This window comes from Onychostruthus taczanowskii, unplaced genomic scaffold (genome assembly GCF_017590055.1).
Source record: "Onychostruthus taczanowskii isolate IOZ18803 unplaced genomic scaffold, ASM1759005v1 scaffold61, whole genome shotgun sequence".
NCBI lineage: Eukaryota > Metazoa > Chordata > Aves > Passeriformes > Passeridae > Onychostruthus > Onychostruthus taczanowskii.
In genome coordinates this window covers 6018994-6040865 of record NW_024503790.1, presented here as the reverse complement: position 1 = coordinate 6040865, position 21872 = coordinate 6018994, and the positions used below count along the sequence as shown (strand labels likewise).

General features: G+C 55.5%; 1 protein-coding gene across 3 annotated transcripts in view; it reads left to right on the top strand.

Moving 5' to 3' along the window:
* SAMD11 (sterile alpha motif domain containing 11) overlaps window positions 1-21872 on the top strand; it is an 81873-nt gene that overhangs the window by 39737 nt on the left and 20264 nt on the right. For all 3 annotated transcript variants that reach the window (XM_041419708.1, XM_041419709.1, XM_041419707.1), the window contains exons 7-8: window positions 11497-11589; window positions 18636-18797. In XM_041419708.1, coding sequence (XP_041275642.1) covers window positions 11497-11589; window positions 18636-18797 — 255 coding nt within the window. The remainder of the gene's footprint in view (window positions 1-11496; window positions 11590-18635; window positions 18798-21872) is intronic.

The window sequence follows — 21872 nt, the reverse complement described above, 5'->3', positions numbered from 1 at the left end:
AGCATTGCTTGGGTTTCTGGGGCTGCCTGGCAGGTTTTGGGTTGTTCCCCTGGTTTCAGCTGCACCCAGTGTGGAACCAGAAATGCTCCTGAGGATTCTGCCCTGGGTGTCAGGGAGGGGGTGTGTGGAAATTTGGGCTGGTGGCAAACGTGCAGAAGTCAGCAAGCGAGAGTCTGGGGTAAATAAACCAAGATCTGCTTGTTGAGTGCAGCATCCTTCAATTAGAAGTGAAAGCTGAGGAAAAACTGGGGTTTCTGTCAGTTTTTGTGCTGCTTTATACAGTTTTATACCCTGCCCTTCCAAATCAGAGCTGGATCTCTCTGTATGCTGTTTTGGGCCTTTTCAGAAAACCTGTCTGGTTGTGGAGCTGTTTGTATATTTTGTCAGTCATTCTGCTGAGTGTGTGAGTGAACCCCAAATCCAGAGGGACCCCACACCTGACACCCTTTGGGAATGTCTTTGGGGGGTGAAAACTTAAATCACATCTTCAGGATGGATTCAGGAGGGATTTGTGGTGTGTGTGTGTGTAAATCAGCCATGGCAGCTCCCAGACTTTGCTTTCACAGCTGAATCTCCAATCTCATCATTAACAATTTCCCAAAGCCCCTTTCCCTGCACAGCTCCAAAAGCCAAGCTGGCCATAAATCCATTTCTCCCTGTGACCCTGCTGGAGTCGGTGTGGCTCAGCTGACCCTGGATGTCAGAATGGGTTTCGGTGTTGTTTGCTTTGCAGAGAAACTGCTGGGCTTGATCAGCATTGCTGGAATTCTCTGAGACCTGTGGCATTTCAGAAATGCAAAGGGTTCTTCTCATTCCCACCAGGAGAAAAGATGAGGTCTAGGAGCTCTGATTCCTCTTAATTGGTGTTTGAGGTGCTCTGGTTTGTTCCTTAGATTAAGAAATGGCCTCAAGTTGTGCCAGGAGAGGCACAGTATTAGGAGCAATTATTAGGAACAATATTGTCAATATTAGGAGCAATTTCTTCGGGGAAGCTTTGGAAGAGGCTGCCCAGGGCAGTGGTGGAGTCACCCTGGAGGTGTTCAGGTCACACTGGGGACATGTGCTGGTGGTGCTGGGTTAATGCTTGGCCTGGCTGCTCCTGGAGGTCTTTTCCAACCTCACTGATCAGTGAAATATTCAAGAGTGGAAAAGAAGAGGCTCAGGCACACAGGAGGCCACCAGGGCAGTGACAAAGCTCTCAAGGACAGGTTTGGGGTGTTTCAGGTGGGCACAGGAGGTGTCTGAGGGGACAGGGGCTTTGTCACCTGTCCCTAGGGCCAGCTCCACTCTGTATTTTGGGGCTGGTTTTGCTGGGAGGGGAGCTGGGTGATCATGAATTGTTAGAGAATTTTCAGAGGTGGTGCTGGCTCGGACTGAAGGACTGGTTGTTGTTGTTGTTGTTGTTGAAACCATTTTGTTCCAACAAGAAGGGCAGAGGAACTTTGCCCCCAGCCCTGTGTGTTGGGCTGTGAGAATCTCCCCCTCCTGAAAGAACCTGGAGATAAACAATGCTCAATAAATGATGCTGGGGCCATTGGGTTCAAGAAGTCCTGCATCTCTCCTGGCTGGGAGCTGCAGGGGCTCTCCCAGGCTGCCAGCATCTGCTCTGAAATGTTCTGGTGCTGGTTTCTGGGTGGGCTTTGGTCCCAGGGAGGGCAGGAGGAGCTCTCTGGAGGCTGCTGTGCTCCCCATGGAGCTCAGAGTGCTGCTGGAGCAGGGCTCAGCGGTGCCTGCTCCTCCCTGCCTCAGCTTCAGGGCAGGATTGGGAGCAAGGACAGCACAAATGGCAGAGATTTGCTGATTGCCAGCCCGTGGGGGCAGCAAAAAGGCTGAGGCTGGCAGGGTTGGCTGGTTTGTGATTAATTCTGGGAGGGAATCCCTTCGCTTGTTCTTACAACCAGTATTAGAGGCAGTGCTGTAGTTTCAAACAGCCTGGGCTGGAAAATCAGCAATATCACTGGGTCTGGAATGGTCTTTGAAATGCAGAAAGGGGCTGAAATGAGTGAAAAATAATTGTGTGAGGTTCTGGGGCTTTTCTGACATCAGGAAAAGGGCTCAGGGCAGAGCTGCCTGGGGCTGGGGGTGAGGTTGGCTCCCTGAGCCAGCCCTTGGCACTGCCATGCTGCACAGGAGCAGGGAGAAGAAGCAGCTTTGGTGATTCCCCAAGCCCCCAGAGCAGTTTCCCTACAAACCAGGGCTGCTCTCTCCTCGGCTGACCCTGCAGGTGGTTCCCTGCTGTCCCTTCTGCAGCGGGGAGTGCTCTCCTTGGTGCTAACTGAGCTGCAGCTGGGGGTGGAAGGGAAGGAAGAGAGGAAAGGTTCATGGAGTGGGGTCTGTGCTTCCCTGGGAGCAGCCTCAGAGGGTCTCCAAGTGCCTCCCCTGTGCTGCTGTGCTTTGCACGCTGCTGTGGGGCCTGAGCCAGCATTTTCCACCTGGTCCCGAGGCTCTTAATTCATTCCTGTCCTGCAAAAAAATCCTGTTAATTTCTCCTCTTTCTCTCCTCAAACACCCTCTGTTCTGCAGTGCCAGATTTCATGGGTTTCCAGTTGCACTAGGACTATTTGCATGGATAGAAGTGGAGGATTCAGGCTCCCTCATGCTAGAGGAAGGTGGGTAGCTCTTCCCTCTCTTCCTTCTGCCCCTCATGCCTCAGGGGCTTGGTGTGGTGGCTGGAGATGTTCTGAGAGGGCACACAGGGGACACAGAGCCTCAGCTCCTACCCCGGGCAGGGAGAAATTCACTGTATTTCTGCATTAAACACCTGGGGCTGAGGCTGCCCTGGCTGTGCTGGGGGAGGCAGCAGCAGCAGGGCAGTTTTCTGTGGGGCAGAGCTGCCAGAGAGGCTTTTCCAGGGATTTTTTTTTTTGATCAGTGGGATGGGAATGACAAGCCCTGAGAGCCTTGGCCCCGTGGGAGCAGGGATGTGTGGTTCCTGTGGGAATGCCACATGCTGGGGACAGTGTGGCACCTGTGTCCCCCTGCTCCCTTAGGGGCCCTGTGTTCCTGGTGCTTTTGCAGCCCTGGAGGGTTTTTTTTTTCTGTGTCCCTGTGAGGGGATTTGTTCTCTGTCCCTGTGAGGGGATTTGTTCTGTGTCCCTATGAAGGGGTTTTTTTTCCTGTGTCCCTATGAAGGGGTTTTTTTCCTGTGTCCCTGTGAGGGGTTTTTTCCTGTGTCCCTGTGAGGGGTTTTTTTCTGTGTCCCTCTGAGGGGATTTGTTCTGTGTCCCTGTGAGGGGATTTGTTCTGGGCTCACCCTCTTGGCCCACCTTTCCACGTGGTGCCCTGTTGACTGAGCAAGGGAGAAGGAGGGATTTTTGGGGCTGTAAAGAGATGAAAATGTGGGAATGTAGGGTTTTTATTCGCAGTGTGGGCGCGCAGCTGACTGCACAACCCCTGGGCCCTGTGTCCCTGCCGAGGCCACCGCAGAGGCCTTGCAGTGACCTCGTTTGCCTTTGCACCGAGAGCCGGAGCTTTCATATGCTAAGGAGGAGTTAATATTGGGGATGAAAAGGAATTGGGATCAGGGATGTCGCTGCTAATGGTTGGAGACAGGATCCCAGCACAGGGCTGCTCTGAGGGCGCGGGATAATGAGCTGGGCCGCAGACGTGTTTTCATTTAACTAAGCCAAACAACAGGCAAAAAAAGCACCAGCCTTTATTGGACTGCTGCCTTAAATTGAGCAGAAAATCAGCACCAAATGGGCATCCAGGAGCTGCAAGGCCAGGCCCTGTTGTTGACTGTTTTGCCGTGAAGGACAATTGTTTACCTTGGCAACGTGAGGGTCGAGGCTCTGCCCCTGCTCTGCATGCCCTGGGCTGGGAGCTGGAGCACTGCCCCCTCTCTGGGCTCTCTCTAAGTTTGTTTTTACACCTCCCGAGCCTTGCAGGAGTGGGATGTAACCCGGAGCCTTTTGTAATACCAGCAGAGGTCTTGGGAAGTGAGGGGAAGGTGGGAAAAGCCAGCGTGGAAGCGTTTCCCTTGGCTGTGCCAGCACAGGTCAGTGCAGGGATTTCGCTGGTGAGTGCTCAGGTTTTACTCTTGGCTTTGCCCCTGCTGGAAGAGAAGGAGCTGAGGCAGGTCAGGGCCCTGTGGTTGGAGTTCAGTTAAGGTTGGAAAAGACTCTGAGATCATCCAGGCCAGCCTGGGCAGGGCTTAGCATCCCTGGTGACTCCTGGTGGCTCCTGGCCTCTTCAGTGCAGGTGAAGGAGCTGGGTGGGGATGTCCCAGGGTTAAACTGTGCCTCTGTCACCCTGGGGACTGTCCTGCTGCTGCCCTGTCCCCAGGTACAGCTCGTGGTTCCACAGTGCCCAGGGAGTGAGCAGCCCTTTGTGCAGGCTTATTGAAGTTATTTAAGGATGGAGGGCTGGGCATGGGAAGGCTTTTATTAATGATTTGCTGTGAGCAAGAAGAGGCTCAGCTGCCTATTTCATTCATTTTTCAGCTCTGCACAATCTTTTTGTTCCCAGTTCCTTCTCTTCCTTTTGCTTCTTTCCCTTCCCTGCTCTTTCCCCTCCTCCTCCTTGCGTTTCTTTCTTCTCAAACCCTTTTTTCCCCCCACTTCCTTTTCCACTCTTAATCCCCATCTCACACACACACACACACATCCTTCTTCCTTTCCATCCCTCCTGCTCCTGGGTTCCTTGTCCTGGTCCCTGCCCTCCCTCTCCCAGCTCATGGGGAAGAAGACAATTTGAAGCTCTTCCTCTCTGCTCTGAGCTGAGAGGCTCCTTCCCTCAAGCCAATCAATGGGAGCCTTTCAGCCCCACTGGGGCTTGGCAAACATGAGATCAATAAGTTATTAGCACCATTCTGTCAGCTGTAATGTGGAGATTGATCGGGGCCGGGGCTCCTGCTTGCTGCCTGGCACTTCCCCAGCCTGATAAAGATGACAGATTAAGGGAATAAGAAAAAGGAATTAAGGAGTCTGGCTGTCAAAGCTGTCACGGGCTGGAGGAGCAGCGTTTTTTTCAGGGGCTGAATGAGTGCAATTGGACATTTAAATGGTGCTAAGGGGGTCCAACCCCACCAGCAGCTCTGCTGGGAATCGCTGGCCTCAGCCTTGCCTGTGCTGAGGAAATGCTCTGGAAGGAGCAGCCAGGGAGCTGGAGCAGCTCCTGAGCCTGCAGAGGGACAGGGGTGCTGTCCCTGGTGACAGGTGACATCCCCAGGGCTGAGAGAAGGGTCCAAACAAGCTGTGCCCAAGAGGTTTGTGCTCACAGAACCCCAGACTGGTGGGAAGGGAATTCAATCCCATCCAGTGCCTCCCCTGCCATGGCAGGGACACCTTCCAGGGTGCTCCAAGCCCTGTCCAGCCTGGCTTGGGCACTGCCAGGGATGGGGAATTCATCACCTGTCTGTGCCTGTGTCTCTGGTTTGTCAAACTTCCCACTGGAAGCTGCTCCTTTCCAGGCAGGAAAATGAGCTTCCAAAAGGCCTGGCCTTCCAGCCCACTCTGCCAGCTGCGTTCTTTAAATCTTTTCTAAAAGAAAGTTGAGATTCACAAGTTTGTGATTGCTAAAAAGCCTCTCTGCAGCATATAAAATTAATTCAGATCTCTCTCTTAAGTGCAGTATATCCTTTCCATGAGCGTTTTTCATACCATGAATATTTACCACCTTTCTGTGGCTTGGGTGCATGCTGTAAAAATGAATTTTGTGAGAACCTGGGAGCCAGGGGGGTGTTGGAGCACCTTCTCTAATCAGCAGCCTGGTGTCAGGCAGGCAGCAGGATGGCTCCAGCATCACCTGCAGCTCCCTCTGTGTCCCTCCTTGGCACCTGAAATGCTCCTGAAATGAAGGGATGTTCCCTTCAGGGGCTTGGTTGCAGCTGGGGAGGTGGAATGTGAGGAGGTGGGAGGCAGCAGGACCCTGAGGATGGTGGGAGGAGAGGCAGAGGCTCCTGTGGAGCTGAGGAGGGGGATCCAGGCTGCCCCCCGTGCCCAGGGAGGGGTCAGGGACCCCGGGCCAGCCTTTGGGTGCTGCTGTGAGGTGCACTGAGATCAGAGTGCTGGTCTCTGCCTCTCCTTGGAGCCCTCCTGTGCTGCTGGGGACTGAGCCAGAGTCCTCCAGAAGTCCAGCAAGGAGGAGAAAGCCCTTGGATCACTCAGCATTCCTCCTCCTTGCTTTGTAAAGAGCCATTCCCCTGTCCCAGCCCTCCCTCCCCTCTGTTCCCTGCTCTCCTTTCTGTGTCCAGCAGTTTCCTGGGGCAGGGACTGGAAGGGGATGCTCAGGGAGGGCTCACACACAGCCTGGCTGTGCTGGCACAGCCCTGGGCAGCAGTGCCCCCCTGCCCTGCCGTGCCAGGCTGCTCCTGCTGGGTCTCAGTGCCCTCCCCAAGCAGATCAGGGTGTGGGGAGACAACCCAGGGCAGTCACTGAGGCTGGAGCTGCTCCTGCCATGTCCCAGCACCATTTCCTGACCTGCTGCCAGGGGATGGATTGCTGCCTTTATTTCGCAGCTGGTTTGGCATTAGAGACCCAGCAACATTCCCTGTCCCCTCCTTTGCTGCTGGAGCTCTCCCTGCCCCGGGAGCTGCTCTGGGATTGTTCCAGGATCCCAAATCCCAGAAGCTGACTGCTTCCCTGCCCCCAGATTCCCCAGTATTTTTTTCCCCCCATTTTTGTTGCCCCCAGTTAAATCATGGCCTGTTCTCCCCATGACCTTGTGCTTCCCCTGCCTTTGTTCTGGGGATTCCTGCTGGCCAGGGCCGGTGCCCATGGATGGATCCTCCTCTCCCAGCTTTTGTTGGGAGCAGCTCTGAGCCTGCTGAGCCCCACTAGCTGGGGCAGCTCCTCGCAAAAGCCCCGTGGCTGGGAAAGGGGGTGCCCAGGGTGTCCCCAGAGCTGTGGTGTTGGGCACAGGGACACGAGGAGTGCCTGGGATGGAGCTCAGCAGCTCCTCTGCCGGGAGCTGTCCCTGCCAAAGGAGAGTGGGGAGAGGCTGCCAAGGCATCTCAGGCTGCCCAGTGGGGATTGTCCTCTCCAGGGCTGGGTTAAGAGCCAGAGAGGATGTTTTTCCCCCTCTTAAAATAATGGGAAGGGAGATGGGAGAGGGGTTGTGGTCTCGTTGCTGTTGGCTGGCCCAGCCTGGGTGCTTTCCCGTGGAAGTTGGCTCCATTCTCTGTTTACTCAGGATCTCGTGGTCCAAGAAGCTTTCAGAGCAGCCCCAGTGCTGGGGTGGGGAGCGTGAGATAGGTCTGCATCCCTTCCCTTTGTGCTGGAGCAGGAGCACAGTGCACAGGGATTTGGTGCAGTCCCTGGTCCCCCGAAACTGGGACCCTTTGCAGCCCCTTCAGCAAAAACCTCCTGGATTCCCCTTCTCCAGGCGACCCCCCCCTGCTCAGCTCTCCCCAGGAGTGTCCTGCTGCAGATTCCCTGTGCAGGGTGGGATAAAGCCCCTCAGTCTTTGGGGAAGCCTGGGGATAGGGTTTCTAATCTCCCCAGACTTAGGCTCCCGAGTGCTCTCCTGAAAGCTGATCAGGAGGCTTGGGCTTCTTAGATGTGTTGGTGAGAATGCCTCTTAAGCCAGGCAGCCCTGCTGAGTGCAGGGAGGCCGAGGATTAGAGCAGGGCAGGAGGCAGAGCACCCCCCCAGGCTGGCTGCCTCACCAGCTGCCTCGGGGGGCTGTGCCCACCTCCCTGCTCCTGCTGCTGCAGAGCCTGGCTGAGCCCCAGCAGGGCACACAGGGGCTGTCCTGCCCATTCCTGTCTGCATGCCCCTCTGCAGGAGTGCAGCAGGTGAGTGCTGGGCCTCCCCTGGAAGAGGGGAGGGAAAAAAGTCCACTCTGATTGCTGCAGCTCTGGGGGAAACGCTGGACTTTGTCTCCAAATGCTCCCTCTGAGCTGCCTTGGCAGGCCAGCAGGAGCCTGGGATGTGATGTGGGGTCTGGGACCTGTGTGGGAGGCCTGGCTGAGCGGGTTTGTGCTCGGGGTGGCTGGCAGTGGGTGCTCAGTTTGCCTGGGGCTTCCCTCAGCCCCCCTCCCTGCTATTATTGCCCGGCCTGGCTTCCTAACTCTACACTTCTACTGATAATGTCTTTCATTTTCAGCTGTAATATTAAAAACTGCCCTGATTTGGCTTCCTTTCAGCTGCAGTGCTCTGCAGGAAGGCAGGGCAGAGGAGGCAGAACGGGGATTTGGGGAACAAAACCCCAAATGCCTCCCCACCCTTTCAGGTGGCTGCTGCCTTCTGCAGGTGCCTGGGCTGAGGAGCAGAATCTGTCCTGGGGCTTTGTGCTCCTTGAGCAGCAAGGCACTAAATGCACAGCCTGTCTCTGGGAGGGTGCTGAGACATCCAGGAGCTGCTCTGCCAGCTCATTTGCAAAACATATTTGGTTTTGCTGCTGCTGCTGCTGCAAAGCCGGGGGGGTGGCCACTGCCTGCTCCCATCTTGGTGCCCTAGCCCTTTGTGTCAGGAGGGCACGGAGGGCTTGGGTGGAGATGCAGGGGTGGGTGGGCAGTGCAGGGTGCCCTGGAGGGGCTGGGCAGTGGAGGTGGGCTGGCAGAGCTGTGCTGGGGTGGTGAGGAGGAGAGGATGGGTGCTGGAGCCTTGCTGCGGGGTTGAACCCTGGAGCTGGCTGTTAATTGAGTCATTAAAGCAAGTGGGACCTGCCTCTGCAGCTCAGGGAGCAAAGGTGGGGTTTGACTTCTTAAAACACTGAGCTGGGACTCAGAACAGTGGAGTTCAGTCCTGTGCTTGCTCCTGGCTCGGTACCTTTTGGGGTTGGTCGTTACATCTTTGTGATGATCTTGATGCTGCTCTTCATCCCCTTTCCTTGCTCACTGTGTCTGTTGCTGATTTAGCCCCCACACTTCTGGGGCCAGAGGCGTCTCTGCCACACTGCAGGGCTTTGCCTGAACTGAAGAAACAAATAAAAAGAGGAAATTCTGAGATTCAGTCACAGAACTGCAGGATGGGGCAGCCCAAATGCAGCCTCAGCACGTGGGGCTCGGTGAAGCTGAGGGGCTGGGAGGGTCCCCTGGGGATAAATGTGGGGTCTCTGCAGGACCCCCTGTCTGTGCCAGTGCCAGGTGTCACCCCTGGCTGCTCACCTGAGGGATGGGGCACAGGGAGCTGGTGCCAGGCCAGAGCTCCTGCGGGATCCTGATCCTGCCCTGCCCCGGCTGGGAGGGAGATGGGGCTGATGGTGTGGGGGAATGGGCTGGGAATGGCTGGGAATATGTGGGAATGGCTGGGAAAACTGGGAATGGGCTGGGAATAGCATGGGAATGGCTGGGAAAACTGGGAATGGGCTGGGAATATATGGGAATGGCTGGGAAAACTGGGAATGGGCTGGGAATATATGGGAATGGGCAGGGAATGGCTGGGAATGTCTGGGAATAGGCAGGGAACTTGGAATAGCAGGGAATATCTGGGAATGGCTGGGAACACTGGGAATGGCTGGGAGTAGCAGGGAATGGGCTGGGAATAGCAGGGAATGGCTGGGAACACTGGGAATAGCTGGGAGTAGCAGGGAATGGGCTGGGAATAGCAGGGAATGGCTGGGAACACTGGGAATAGCTGGGAGTAGCAGGGAATGGGCTGGGAATAGCAGGGAATGGCTGGGAACACTGGGAATAGCTGGGAATATCTGGGAATGGCTGGGAATAGCAGGGCCCGGAGCAGTGTCTGCCGGCAGATGGGCCCGGGGGTGGGAGAGGAGCAGCGGGAGGGAAGCAGGGATGGGGGGAACGAGGTGCCTTGGCAGAGCTGTGAAACCAAGGAATCTTCACTGCTCACATTCCAACTGCTGTCACATGGAGCCCGTGCTTCTGTCACCAGCTCTTTTCCATGGAGACTCCTCTGCCTCCAGCCCGGGCTGGGAGGGGCGAGCGGAGGGGCTCGAGTTGTTCCAAAGCCACAAATCCTGGCTGAGAACAGCCCTGAGGAGGAGCAGGATTTGTGATCTTGGCCTCCAGCGCCGGGGGTTTGCAGTGTCAGGGCGAAGCTTCCAGGAAAATCAGCGTGAGGGATGGAGCATTCCAGGGGGAGGGAGCTGGGGGCTCTGCCTGTGCTCCCCCCGAGCTTGGAACGCTGTGCAGGAGCTGTGTGAGGGGTAAACTGAGGCAGGGGGAGGGAGAAAATTCCGGTTGTGTGGACAGGCAGCTGGGATGTGGGTGCTGAGAGAGCTCCAGGGCTGTCAGGGGTGCTTCTGTCCTTCTTCCCTGGCTCTCCCCAGTCCCTCTGTTCTGCTGGACTCCCTTGGCTTTGCCTTCTGCATCGTCCCCAGTGCCAGTTTTGTCGAGGGATTTGGTGACAGGGTCGTGGCAAGCTGAGTTTGGAGGCAGCCTGTGCTCTTTAAAGCCTTGAAACGCCACTTGGAGCTCGCTGGGCAGAGGCACCTGCTGGGGCTGCTCTGCTCAGCCCTGTGCTCTGATCCCTGATAAATCCCTGCCACGGCAGCAACCTGGGCTGCTCAGCTGCATTGCCAGTGATGGGAGTGATCCTGAGTGCAGGGGACAGTTGCTTGGCTGGAAATGTCCCCTGGAACAGCGAGGATGTTGTTGTTGTTGTTATAAATAGGACCGAGGGGGTTTGTAACCTTCCTTAACCCCCACGTTCCGGGCACATTGCAGCAGCCTGGCAGTGTTTGGGCTCACAGGCAGATCCAATCCTTTCTCACTCAAATGTGCTGCTTGTTTGTGAGGTTTTTTTTTTATTATTATTATTATAATTTTCTTTCTTTTAAGATGGTGCATCTTTAACGAGCCCTTGATAGATGAGAATTTGATGCTTGCAGTGACAAACAGGCTCTTCCTTCCTGCCCATATGCACCATCATGCTTTCAGTTTCCCCAGCGTTATTAGGGGAGGATATTGATTCGAAATCTGCTCGGGGACGCTGTAATTGTGTATTAGAGATTTGGTGTTGCTTCGGAGGGCTGCAGTAATGCAAAAGGCTTGAGTGTTTCCGTGCAATCCAGAGGGGGAAGATTGCTGAGGACCTTGAGGTTTTGAAGGAGGAGGGGGGAGGGAGGGGGAGAGACTGAGAGAGAGAGAGAGACAGAGAGAGAGAGACAGAGATACTGTGGTAGGAAGATTCAGAGATCTGTTGTGCTTTTTTTTCTTTTTTTCTTTTTCTTTTTTTTTCTTCCCTGTGTTGTTTTTTTCCTCCCCTTCCTCTCCCCCAGTTGCTTTGCATCAGGGCATGAAAGGAGTGGAAACACCGGGGGGACAAAAGGCACCAGAGCAAATGATGAAACTCAGTAAGGAAATCAACTGGATTCAGAATTTATGGCTGGAAAACGTTGCATTGATCAGTGTATGAATAGTCATTATGTGCTTTTGGGCTGCGTGATTAGGAAAGCAGATCAAGGCTCTCAAGATGATGATTTTTTCTTACTTTCATTTTTTTTTTCTCTCTCTCTGCTGGTAATATCAGTGTGTGTGTGTGTCTGTGTGTGAGAGAGAGCAGCAAAATACCAAAGTCTCTCTGGTCGCTCCTGCAAGGAGGAAAGTGCAGCCTTCCCTGACACTCAGCTCTCTCATCTCTCTCCCAGATGAAATTTTAGGCAAGAGAAGAGTATGTTCTCCCAACAGCAGCAGTGAGTGTCCTTTGGAGAGCAAGAAAGCCCGAAGTGAGTCCCCGAAGGGTAAGTGCTGCTTCTCCCTCCCCCATCCCCTTCCCCTTTCTTCTCCTTTCCCCTGAGTGGAACTTAATTGAAATTAAGGAGGGAGGGCTGTGGGGTGGGAGCTGTGTCTGGCACTGGGGGTGCAGGAGGAGGCTCTGCTTTTCCTTTATCTCCTCGGAGGGAGCCTTGCAGGGCGAGAGAGGGATTGCCTCTTAATTACTGTAATTGCTTGATGATTAAAAAAAAAAAAAAAAAAAAGGCAGGCTGCAGCCTTCAAGGTGGATTTTAGGGGTGTTCCTACTTTTTTCAGGCAGAATGTCTCGGTGACATGTTTAATATGAAAGGTTCACACGGGCTTATCGTGCTGGCATCTGCTCCTTTAAAGGGAAAAAAAGGAGCCTGTCAGGGAGAATGGGGCTGCTGAGTTTTCTCTTATGCATTTATGGCACCGTTCCTATAGAGATGGAATCTGCAGAAGGTTTCTCTGTTTAGGGTTTGGTTTGTTGTTTTTTGGGGTTTTTTTTTATCTCTTGATTTGCCTTCCAGTTCTTTGCTATAAACAGGATTTTTAAACTTTCTTTACGACTGGCAAAGTGGGCTGGGTAATGGAGCCTGCAGTTAATGAGTTTGTCTCCAGGTTGAGTAAATGAGGTTTTGCAGGCCGTTTACTTAAAGGCTTTGTTGTTAATATCAGACTAATTAGCTGTCAGTAATAGCCACCTCCATCCCTCAACCTGCACTCTCTGGCTGCTGAACACCCAAAGCAGAGCAGCTGTGTGAGGCTGGATCCTGCTCCGTGGGCTTGCAGCCCAGCTCAGCCTCTGCCAGGGGTGGATTCCCAGTGACCCATCCAGGGAATCTCCAAGGGCAGCAGTTTGTCCTGGAGCCCTCTTAAAGCACATACTTCATGTTCTGCTTCGTAAAGATGCATTGTGGGGACCTGTCCTGCATCCTGATTGAACAGAATGTTCCTGTTTCTTCCCTCCTTGTGCCCCAGTGATGCTCTGAAGGCACAATTCTCTCAGAGGATGTTGAGTGCTGGTGTCACTCTATAGAAAATCCTAAATCCTATCTTTGATGTAACCCTCTCCTGCCCAGTAACTCTTTCCTAGCAGCAGAAATGCCTCAGATTTTGCTGGGAACCCTTTAAACTGCTCCTCCTTATGATTTCTTTGATTTTTTTTTCCCATCTGCTCTATTTGTGTTATCCCTGAAATGTTTCTGGTGCAGGTGAGTTCCAGGTGATGCCTCCACAGGTTTGTTCCATCAGGCCTGAGGCCCCTGGGACACACATTTTCTGTTTTGCTGTCCCTGCTGAGGTTGTGCCCCTCATAATTCCAAGTTTGTGCTTGAGAACTGAGTGCAGGGAACAGAACCTGGGGGGCCTGGCTGGGGATGGGCTGAACTTCACCCAAGCCATGTGAAACCAAGGGATTGCTTTGGATTCATCCTAAAAAAGTGCCTGAGCTGGCACAGGTGGATGTTTTTGGCATGGGGTCAAGTGAACTCAATCTGTTCCTTTCCTTTGGCCTTCCCACCTTGATTTGTGTGGGCTGAGGGCAGGGTGAGGAGCCCTGGGCTTTGCAGGAAGCACTCAGATCTGAATCCTGCCCCTTGGCTCCTGGAGTTTCAGGGATTCCCCCAGCTTTTTAACAGAGGAGTTCCCAGGAAGCCCTGAATAAAGCAAAGTTTTATTTTCTGCTCCCACTTTGAGGTGGGACAGAATGGAAATTAGGAGCTGGGGCTTTTGCTGATGTCCCCTGGTTTTTATTTAAACCCCTGGGGAGCCCCTGTTCCCTCCAGAGATGTGCAGGAATTTTAGCCCAGGCTGTGCTGATGCTGGAATTCCATTGGAATGGTGAGGAGCTGAGGTTTCTGTGCTTTGGGGCTGTTCCCTGCTGTGAAAAGCGGGTGACAGGAGGGGGCTACCCCCAAGGTTTGTGTCCCCAGCAGTGACAGAGCTCCCACCCTGCTGTGGTTCCAGCAGCATCTCTGTGCCACGGGGAGAGCAGTCCCTGTGTTCCCAGCTCTGCTTGGGACCAGGAGGACCCACCTCGTGTGGCAAACCATTCCCAAATGTCCTGCTGGAGGAGCCAGGGCTGCAGCATCTCCTGGGACCCCTTTTCCTGCAGCCTGGTGGTCCTGTGCCTCGTGGAGGGGCTGCTCCTGCACCTCCTGCATCCCTGGGGTGGTGACAGGCTCCAGGCAGGACCTGCCCCTCTCCATCCCAGAGATCCCAGCAGGATCTGCCCCTCTCCATCCCAGAGATCCCAGCAGGATCTGATCTGCCCCAGGCAGGACCTGCCCCTCTCCATGCCAAAGATCCCAGCAGGACCTGCCCCTCTCCATCCCAGCAGGATGTGCCCCTCTCCATCCCACACTGGCCCTGGGAGCAGCTCTGGTTCGGGCACAGCTGGGCTGGCTCTGGAAGAGCCTCTGGAAGAGGAGCCTCTGGAAGAGGAGCCTTTGGAAGGGGAGGCTCTGGAAAAGGAACCTTTGGAAAAGGAGCCTTTGGAAGGGGAGCCTTGGAAGGGCAGGCTCTGGAAGAGAAGCTTTGGAAGAGGAGCCTTTGGAAGGGCAGGCTCTGGAAGAGGAGCCTTTGGAAGGGCAGGCTCTGGAAGAGGAGCCTTTGGAAGGGGAGGCCCTGGAAGAGGAGCCTTTGGAAGGGGAGGCTCTGGAAGAGGAGCCTTTGGAAGAGCAGCAGTGACCCCGTGGCTCCGCTGGCGCTGCCGTGGCCGCTCCTGGCGTGGCGAGGGGAGCAGAGGCAGCCAAGGAAATCACTGCTGCTCCCTGGCTGAGTGAAAAAACACCTGTAGGACTGGAAACCCTTCCAGAGGGAAGCAGCCTCCATCCCTGCCCTGCCCCCTCCCCAGAGCTCACTCCGGAGATCAAAAGGGAGCCCTGTCTGGGGAAACGGGGCCGCTGTCAAACGGAGCAGAACGTTCTGGGAGCCAGGGCTGGGCAGGGGGGACACGGCTCCTTCCCCACTGGAGCCTCTCCTGCCTGCCTGCAGAGCTCCTTCTCCAGCTCCTCGAGACTGGAGGGTGGCTGGAGGATGGGGAAGGGAAAATCGGGAAGAGTGTTTCATTCCCGCTGGAGCAGCTGAAAAATCCGTGTGGTAGGAGCTCGGGGAGGTGGGAGAGCAGGCTGCATGCAGTGCTGGGAGAGCAGGCTGCATGCAGTGCTGCATGCAGTGCTGGGAGAGCAGGCTGCATGCAGTGCTGGATGCAGTGATGGAAGAGCAGGCTGCATGCAGTGCTGGATGCAGTGATGGAAGAGCAGGCTGCATGCAGTGCTGGATGCAGTGATGGAAGAGCAGGCTGCATGCAGTGCTGGATGCAGTGATGGAAGAGCAGGCTGCATGCAGTGCTGGAAAACACACGTAGGGAAGGACCTGGGGCTCAGCCCCTGGGTGGGGATGAGCTGACAGGCTGCTGCTGCCATCCTCCTCTCTGTGCTGCTGGGGACCACTTAAACCAAAACAAGAACTCTGCTTAACAGAGGAGCCCAGAACCAGAGCTGGACTGCAGCTGAGCAGTTCAAACCCAGCCTCTGTTGTTTGTCCCTCTCCTTTGGGGGGACATCCATTGCTGGTGGCTTTGGCACTGCCCAGTTAGGTCAGGGGAAGAAATGAGGTTTTGGCTCCGTTCTTGCTGACAACATCAGTGCCCCCCAAAGCCAGGCTGCTGGGAGTGGGCACAGGCAGCAAAAACCCCTGAAGCTGCTGACCAAGGCCTGGCCTGGGGTCTGGGGGAGATGGGTTTGCTGCAGGTCCTTGAGCTCAGCTTGGGGTTGAATAAAAGGAACCTTGGCCTGTCATGGGTTTGTTGTAGGACTGGAGGGGAGGATGGACAGGCTGGGTGTTCCTGGGGTTGCCTGGGGAGGATGAGCCTGGGAAAATGTCCTGGAGAGACCATGCAGGAGTGACATGTCCTGGAGAGGCCATGCAGGAGTGACATGTCCTGGAGAGGCCGTGCAGCAGTGACATGTCCTGGAGAGGCCGTGCAGCACTGAAATGTCCTGGAGAGGCCATGCAGGAGTGACATGTCCTGGAGAGGCCGTGCAGGAGTGACATGTCCTGGAGAGGCCGTGCAGCAGTGACATGTCCTGGAGAGGCCGTGCAGGAGTGACATGTCCTGGAGAGGCCATGCAGCAGTGACATGTCCTTGGCTCTGCAGGACCTGAGTGCCCGAGAGCCCGAGCTCCCCTGGCTGTGCCCTGGCAGAGGCTGGGAGATGGGAGAGCTGGGCTGGGTGCTCAGGGGGATGTGCTGGGTCTGTAGAGGGCCCAGCAGATGCCTGGCTTGGCTCTGCCTGCCCGGGGCTGTGCCAGAGTCCATTTCACACCTGGCGGCTGCGGGAGATTTGGCGAGATCAGTCTCCCGCATTACCCCTGGTAATGACAAAAGCAGACAGCAAAGCTCCAGCAAAGCTGGAATTACTGCTGGCTGAGTCATGTGAAATCTTCCAAGTTTTAAGCATGGAAATCCAGCCTTTCCCTGGATTCCTCCTTCCTCTTAGCCTCCCCTCGCCACCCCCATTCTCCCTCCCCTCCTCGCACCTGAAAGCTGCTCTGCGGCTGATCCGATAGAGTTTATGGTAATTAAGTGTTATTAAATCCCCTCCCCCCTCCCTTTTTTTGCTCTAATGACACAGCTGTGGGGGAAAAAAAAAAAAAAAATCAGTGTTTTTCTAAATCAGGTCTGTGGCTTTGCTCCTGAGACCTTTGGGTAAGAGCATCAGGAGGGAACTGAAACAGTGAGCTTCTGCATCCCTGGGGGAGGAGGAGGAGGAGGAGGGAATCCTCCCTGCTGGGAAGGAGACCTGGCAGGGAATTCTGCCCTCTCCTCCCTCCCCTGCTGCTTCCAGGGGTGTCCTGCAGCTTTGGGGTGGGGTTGGGGGAGCAGGCAGAGCACGGCTGTGCCCAGAGCAGCCCCTGCCCTTGGGGTCTGGGTTTTGGGGCTGGGGGACCCAGGGCAGGGTGGGAGCCCAGCTCTGATCCCAGCAGGGCTGGGAGCTGCCCGGGGAGAGGCAGGGGGTGCAGATGTGTGTCACTGGGGCACGAGGCTGCAGGGCAGCCAGGGTGTGTGTGAGGAGAGCCCTCACCCTGCTGGAGAGCTGAGCGAGCTGGAATCATTTCCCCTTTGCTCTGGGGAGCCAGGGATGCAGCCCTTTGGTGTGGAAATGTTGTGCAGCTCACACTCTGTTATTATTATTATTATTATTATTATTATTATTATTATTATTATTATTATTATTATTATTATCACTATAATTACTATAATTATTATTGTTATTGTAGTTACTCATTATTCATTGCTATTTATTTTTATGTTTTATTACTGTTATATTTCATTTCTATTGGGATGATGATGAGCTGGTGGTGATGATGATGAGTTTCCCTCCCCTGTTTTGGGGAGGGGGTGGTGGTTTCATCACAGCCTGTGGAAAGTTTCACCCCCCAAAGGCCCAGCCCCGTGGGTTGGGTGTCAGACAAAGGCAGCACCAGTCCCTGAGCTCCCTCAGCCCCTGTGTGTCCCAGGCTGTTCCTGGCTGCCCCACACTCACCTTTGCTGGTGGGAGCCCCTCTGTCCCCTGTGGCACAGACCCACAGCCCCTCCCAGCAGCATTTCCAGTGCCTGGGCTGTGACAAGTGCCACCCCTGTGGCTCTGGGGCCAGTCCTGCAGCAGGAATTGGGGCACACACGGGAGGGTGGCCCTGTCACCCTGTCACCCCAGCCCTGCAGCGCTCCTGTGACTGCCAGCCCTGCCACCCCCCTTCCCCCGTGCCTGGGAGTTCCTCTCTGAGTAATGAAAAGGCTTTGCCTGTGGGAAAGATCCAAGATAAAATAGTGTTGGAGCAGCCAAGGCGGAGAGCAGTAATTACTGCGAGCTGTGCTTACAGTAAACACAAAACCCCTGCGGGTCTGCCTCCCTCCCTGCCAGGCTGGGATCCCTCTGCTCCGAGGGGGGCTTTGGGAGCCCCCAGGGGGAGAGAGGGGAAACAGCCTGCTCTGGGTGTCCCTCTGGGGGCTGGGCAGCTGGGGACAGCTCTGTCCCTTGGGGATGTGGCAGCACTGTCCCTTGCGTGGATGGCAGCTCTGTCCCTTGGTTGGGTGGCAGCTCTGTCCCTTGGGTGGGTGGCAGCTCTGTCCTTTGGTTGGGTGGCAGCTCTGTCCCTTGGGTGGGTGGCAGCTCTGTCCCTTGGATGGGTGGCAGCTCTGTCAGGCCTTGCTCTCCTGAATTCTGAATTACCAACAGGTTTATAAGTTCCTACAAGGAAAATTTAGTGGAGTGAAAAAGAGTTACTGAACTATTCTTGTAGAGGAAAAACGGTCTACACCTGCAAAAACAAGAGATCTGACCCATAAAATCAGTGAAGAAAATATGTGAGCATATCTAGAGAGAGAAAATTATTAATAGACATATTTCACAGCCCTTAACAACCAATGAGCTGGCTTTCACTGCGTTGCTGACCAGTCAAGTTTAACACAGAATCCCAGAATTACTGGGCTGGGAGAGACCTTCAAGACCACGGAGTCCAACCCAGCCCCAACCCTTCAACTCAACCCTGGCACCCAGTGCCACATCCAGGGATGGTGACTCCAGCACCTCCCTGGCTCCTGGGAATTCCCAAAATTCCCCCGAATTCACAGATTCCCCATGGTGGAAGAGACCTTCAAGACCGTGGAGTCCAACCCTGACAGCCAGTGCCACACCAGGCTTTGTTAAACCCATCCAGGGATGGTGACTCCAGCACCTCCCTGGGCAGCCATTCCAGAACTTCACCACCTTTGTGTGAAAAGCTTTACCACCCTTTCTGTAAAAAACTTTACTGCCCTTCCTGTAAAAATCTTTTCCCTAATACCCAACCTATATTTCCCTCGGTGCAGCCCGCCCTTTCTGTAAAAATCTTTTCCCTAATACCCAACCTATATTTCCCTCGGTGCAGCCCGACACACCCCCTCTGATATTTCCTATCAACGCCACCAATATGAGCGAAGACCCAGCTTTTCTGCAGCTGGAACCCGAGCCCCAGCTGCTTTATTTTTGTGCCTGTGTCCCCAGAGACGTCGCAGACGCCGGTGCTGGAGGAGGTGGCGCAGATGACCCCGGAGGAGCACTACAGGCGCATGATGTCGGCGCTCAACGAGCACGGCGCCTTCGAGGAGCAGCAGCAGCAGCGCCTCTACCAGCTGGCCAACAGCATGGCAGTGCCCAGCCACGGAGGTAGGGCTGGCACCGCGGGCACCGCAGGCTCTGCTGCCACCGGGGTGGGCTGGGGGATGGCCCCGAGCCCTGGAGTCACTTGGGATGGAGATGGCCCCGAGCCCTGGACTCGTTTGGGAGACGGTCCTGAGTCCTGGAGTTATTTAGGATGGGTCTGGGAGATGTTCCTGAGCCCTGGACTTGTTTGGGAGATGGTCCTGAGTCCTGGACTTGTTTGGGATGGGTCTGGGAGATGTTCCTGAGCCCTGGACTTGTTTGGGAGATGGTCCTGAGTCCTGGAGTTATTTAGGATGGGTCTGGGAGATGTTCCTGAGCCCTGGACTTGTTTGGGAGATGGTCTTGAGTCCTGGACTTGTTTGGGATGGGTTTGGGAGATGTTCCTGTGCTCTGGACTTGTTTGGGAGATGTTCCTGTGCTCTGGACTCATTTAGGATGGGTCTGGGAGATGTTCCTGAGCCCTGGAGTTATTTGGGAGATGATCCTGTGCTCTGGACTCATTTAGGATGGGTCTGGGAGATGTTCCCGAGCCCTGGAGATGCTTGGGATGGAGATGGCCACGAGCCCTGGAGTGATTTGTGATGGAGATGTTCCTGAGCTCTGGAGTCATTTGGGATGGAGATGGCCCCAAGTCCTGGACTTGCTTGGGGTGGGTTTGGGAGATGGCCCCGAGCCCTGGACTCGTTTGGGAGATGTTCCTGATCCCTGGATTCCTTTGAGATTGATCTGGGAGATGTTCCTGAGCTCTGCACTCATTTGGGATGGGTCTGGGGGATGTCCCTGAGCCCTGTGTGCACTGGGGGGTGCCTGGGCTGCAGTGCTGGGTGTTTGTCATGGCCTGGTGGTGCTGAAGGGCTTCCTGCAGAGCCTTTCTCCATTTTTGTGGAGGAATCTCCCCTTGGCTGGCTGTAAGTGCTGGTTCCCTCTGTCACCACCCCTGGGGCTGTGCTTTTCCTGCTGGAGGGCTCAGCAGCTGCAGTGCTCTGTGTTTGCAGGGGAGGTGAGGGGGGGTCCTTCTCTTGTCTCAAGAGTTTGTGTCCATCTGAGCATTGGGGATCTCTGCAGGAAGAGATTTGGGCTGGAGTAAGAGATTTGTGGTGTGGAGCAAAGGGGTGAGATGCTGGCAGTGCCAGCCCTCCCTGGCATTTCGGGATGGGAATGGTGAGGTGGTGTTGCTGCCTTCTCCTGGGGCTGGAGCAGTGTCTGGAGGTCCTGAAGTCCCGGGATGGGTCCCACAGGCACTGAGGGCTGCTGGAAGGTTTTCCCAGATTTTTGGAGGGAGCTGGTGCATCCAGCACGTCCTGGGCTGTGCCTAAAGGGGGCACCAGGAGGTTGCAGGATCACGAGCATCCCTCCAGGGGTGGAGCATCCCTGCACAGGTCCCTGCACAGCTGGAGCATCCCTCCATGGGTGGAGAATCCCTCCACAGGTTCCTCCACAGCTGGAGCATCCCGCCAGGGGTGGAGCATCTCCCTGCACAGGTCCCTGCACAGCTGGAGCATCCCTCCATGGGTGGAGTATACTTCCACAGGTCCCTCCACAGCTGGAGCATCTCTGCACAGCTGGAGCATCGCTCCACAGCTGGAGCATCCCTCCACAGGTCCCTCCACAGCTGGAGCATCTCTGCACAGCTGGAGCATCGCTCCACAGCTGGAGCATCCCTCCACAGGTAGGGCATGCCTCCACAGCTGGAGCATGCCTCCACAGCTGGAGCATGCCTCCACAGCTGGAGCATGCCTCCACAGCTGGAGCATGCCTCCACAGCTGGAGCATCCCTCCATAGGTCCCTCCACAGCTGGAGCATCCCTCCATAGGTCCCTCCACAGCTGGAGCATCCCTCCATAGGTCCCTCCACAGCTGGAGCATCCCTCCACAGGTAGGGCATGCCTCCACAGCTGGAGCATGCCTCCACAGCTGGAGCATGCCTCCAGGGGTGGAGCATCCCTCCAGGGGTGGGTGCTCCTCACCTGCCCTCGGGTGAGCAGAGCCTGCTGCCACTGGCCCAGTCTGCCCCAGCAAAGCCCTGCCCTGTCCCCAGTGCTCTCCCACAGGGGAGGCAGATAGCTGCAGCAGGCAGAGGCAGGGACGTGGCAGAGAGGACGCTGTTCAGAGGGCTGGAGCGTGGCTGAAGGGCAGAGCCATGCCAGGATGTGTCCTGTGCTGCTCCCTGCCCGAGGTGTGCAGGGCTGGCACGTCCCTGCCTGGCTCAGGAGCAGAGCATCAGCAGGAGCTGCAGGAGGATCTCTGCTCCAGAGTGTGAATCCCCAGGGCTCCTTGTTAGGTTAATGAAGAGGCTGTCTTCTTTTCCACTCTGTTTGATGTGATTGGCTTCTCTGGGGGCAGGAAGGGATTGCTGTGGAGGAAGGATTTGCTTATCGGGCACAAACACAAACCTGCCCCGGCCCCGTGGGGAGGTGGCACCAGCTGGGGCTGGGCTGGGCTGTGCCAGGCACTGCAGAGCCCCTGCAAACTCAGCTCTGGTGGCTGAGGGGCAGAGCTGTGTGCCACAGGGCCGGGGTGACACATGGGAGCACGCACAGGGAGGGACAGGGTGTGACAAAAGGGTGGCACCGAATATTCAGCCGTGACTGGAGCCTGGCAGAGCTTGGGCACAGCACAGAGCGTGGGGGTGACCAGAGCCTGGCCCTGGGTGGCTGCTGGCCACAGGGACGTGTCCATCCCACCAGTGTGTGCTGGGGGACAGCTGCATCACCCCCTGCCCCCAAAATAATGAGAGGAGCTCATTACCTTGAGAGCCTGACGTGTTTGTATGGTGATGATTAAACTCCCTCATCAGCATTTATTGGGGGGGGGTCACGCTGGGGTTTTGGGGTGGGCAGGGGGGGGAGAAGGATCCTGCACGGGCAGATTCGCTCGGGGAACACTGACAAGACAGAACTTGGTGTATTTTTGGATTGTCTCCACACCACGGGGCTCTGGTTGGGCTATAAATTATTAGTGCCAGTACAAAGCGCAGTTTATCTGCGGGCTCACACGGAGGCACCAATAACATTAATAATTTAAAAAATGTTAATAATTTAGAAATCTTTTTTTTTTTAATTGCTTTTCAGCCCCCCC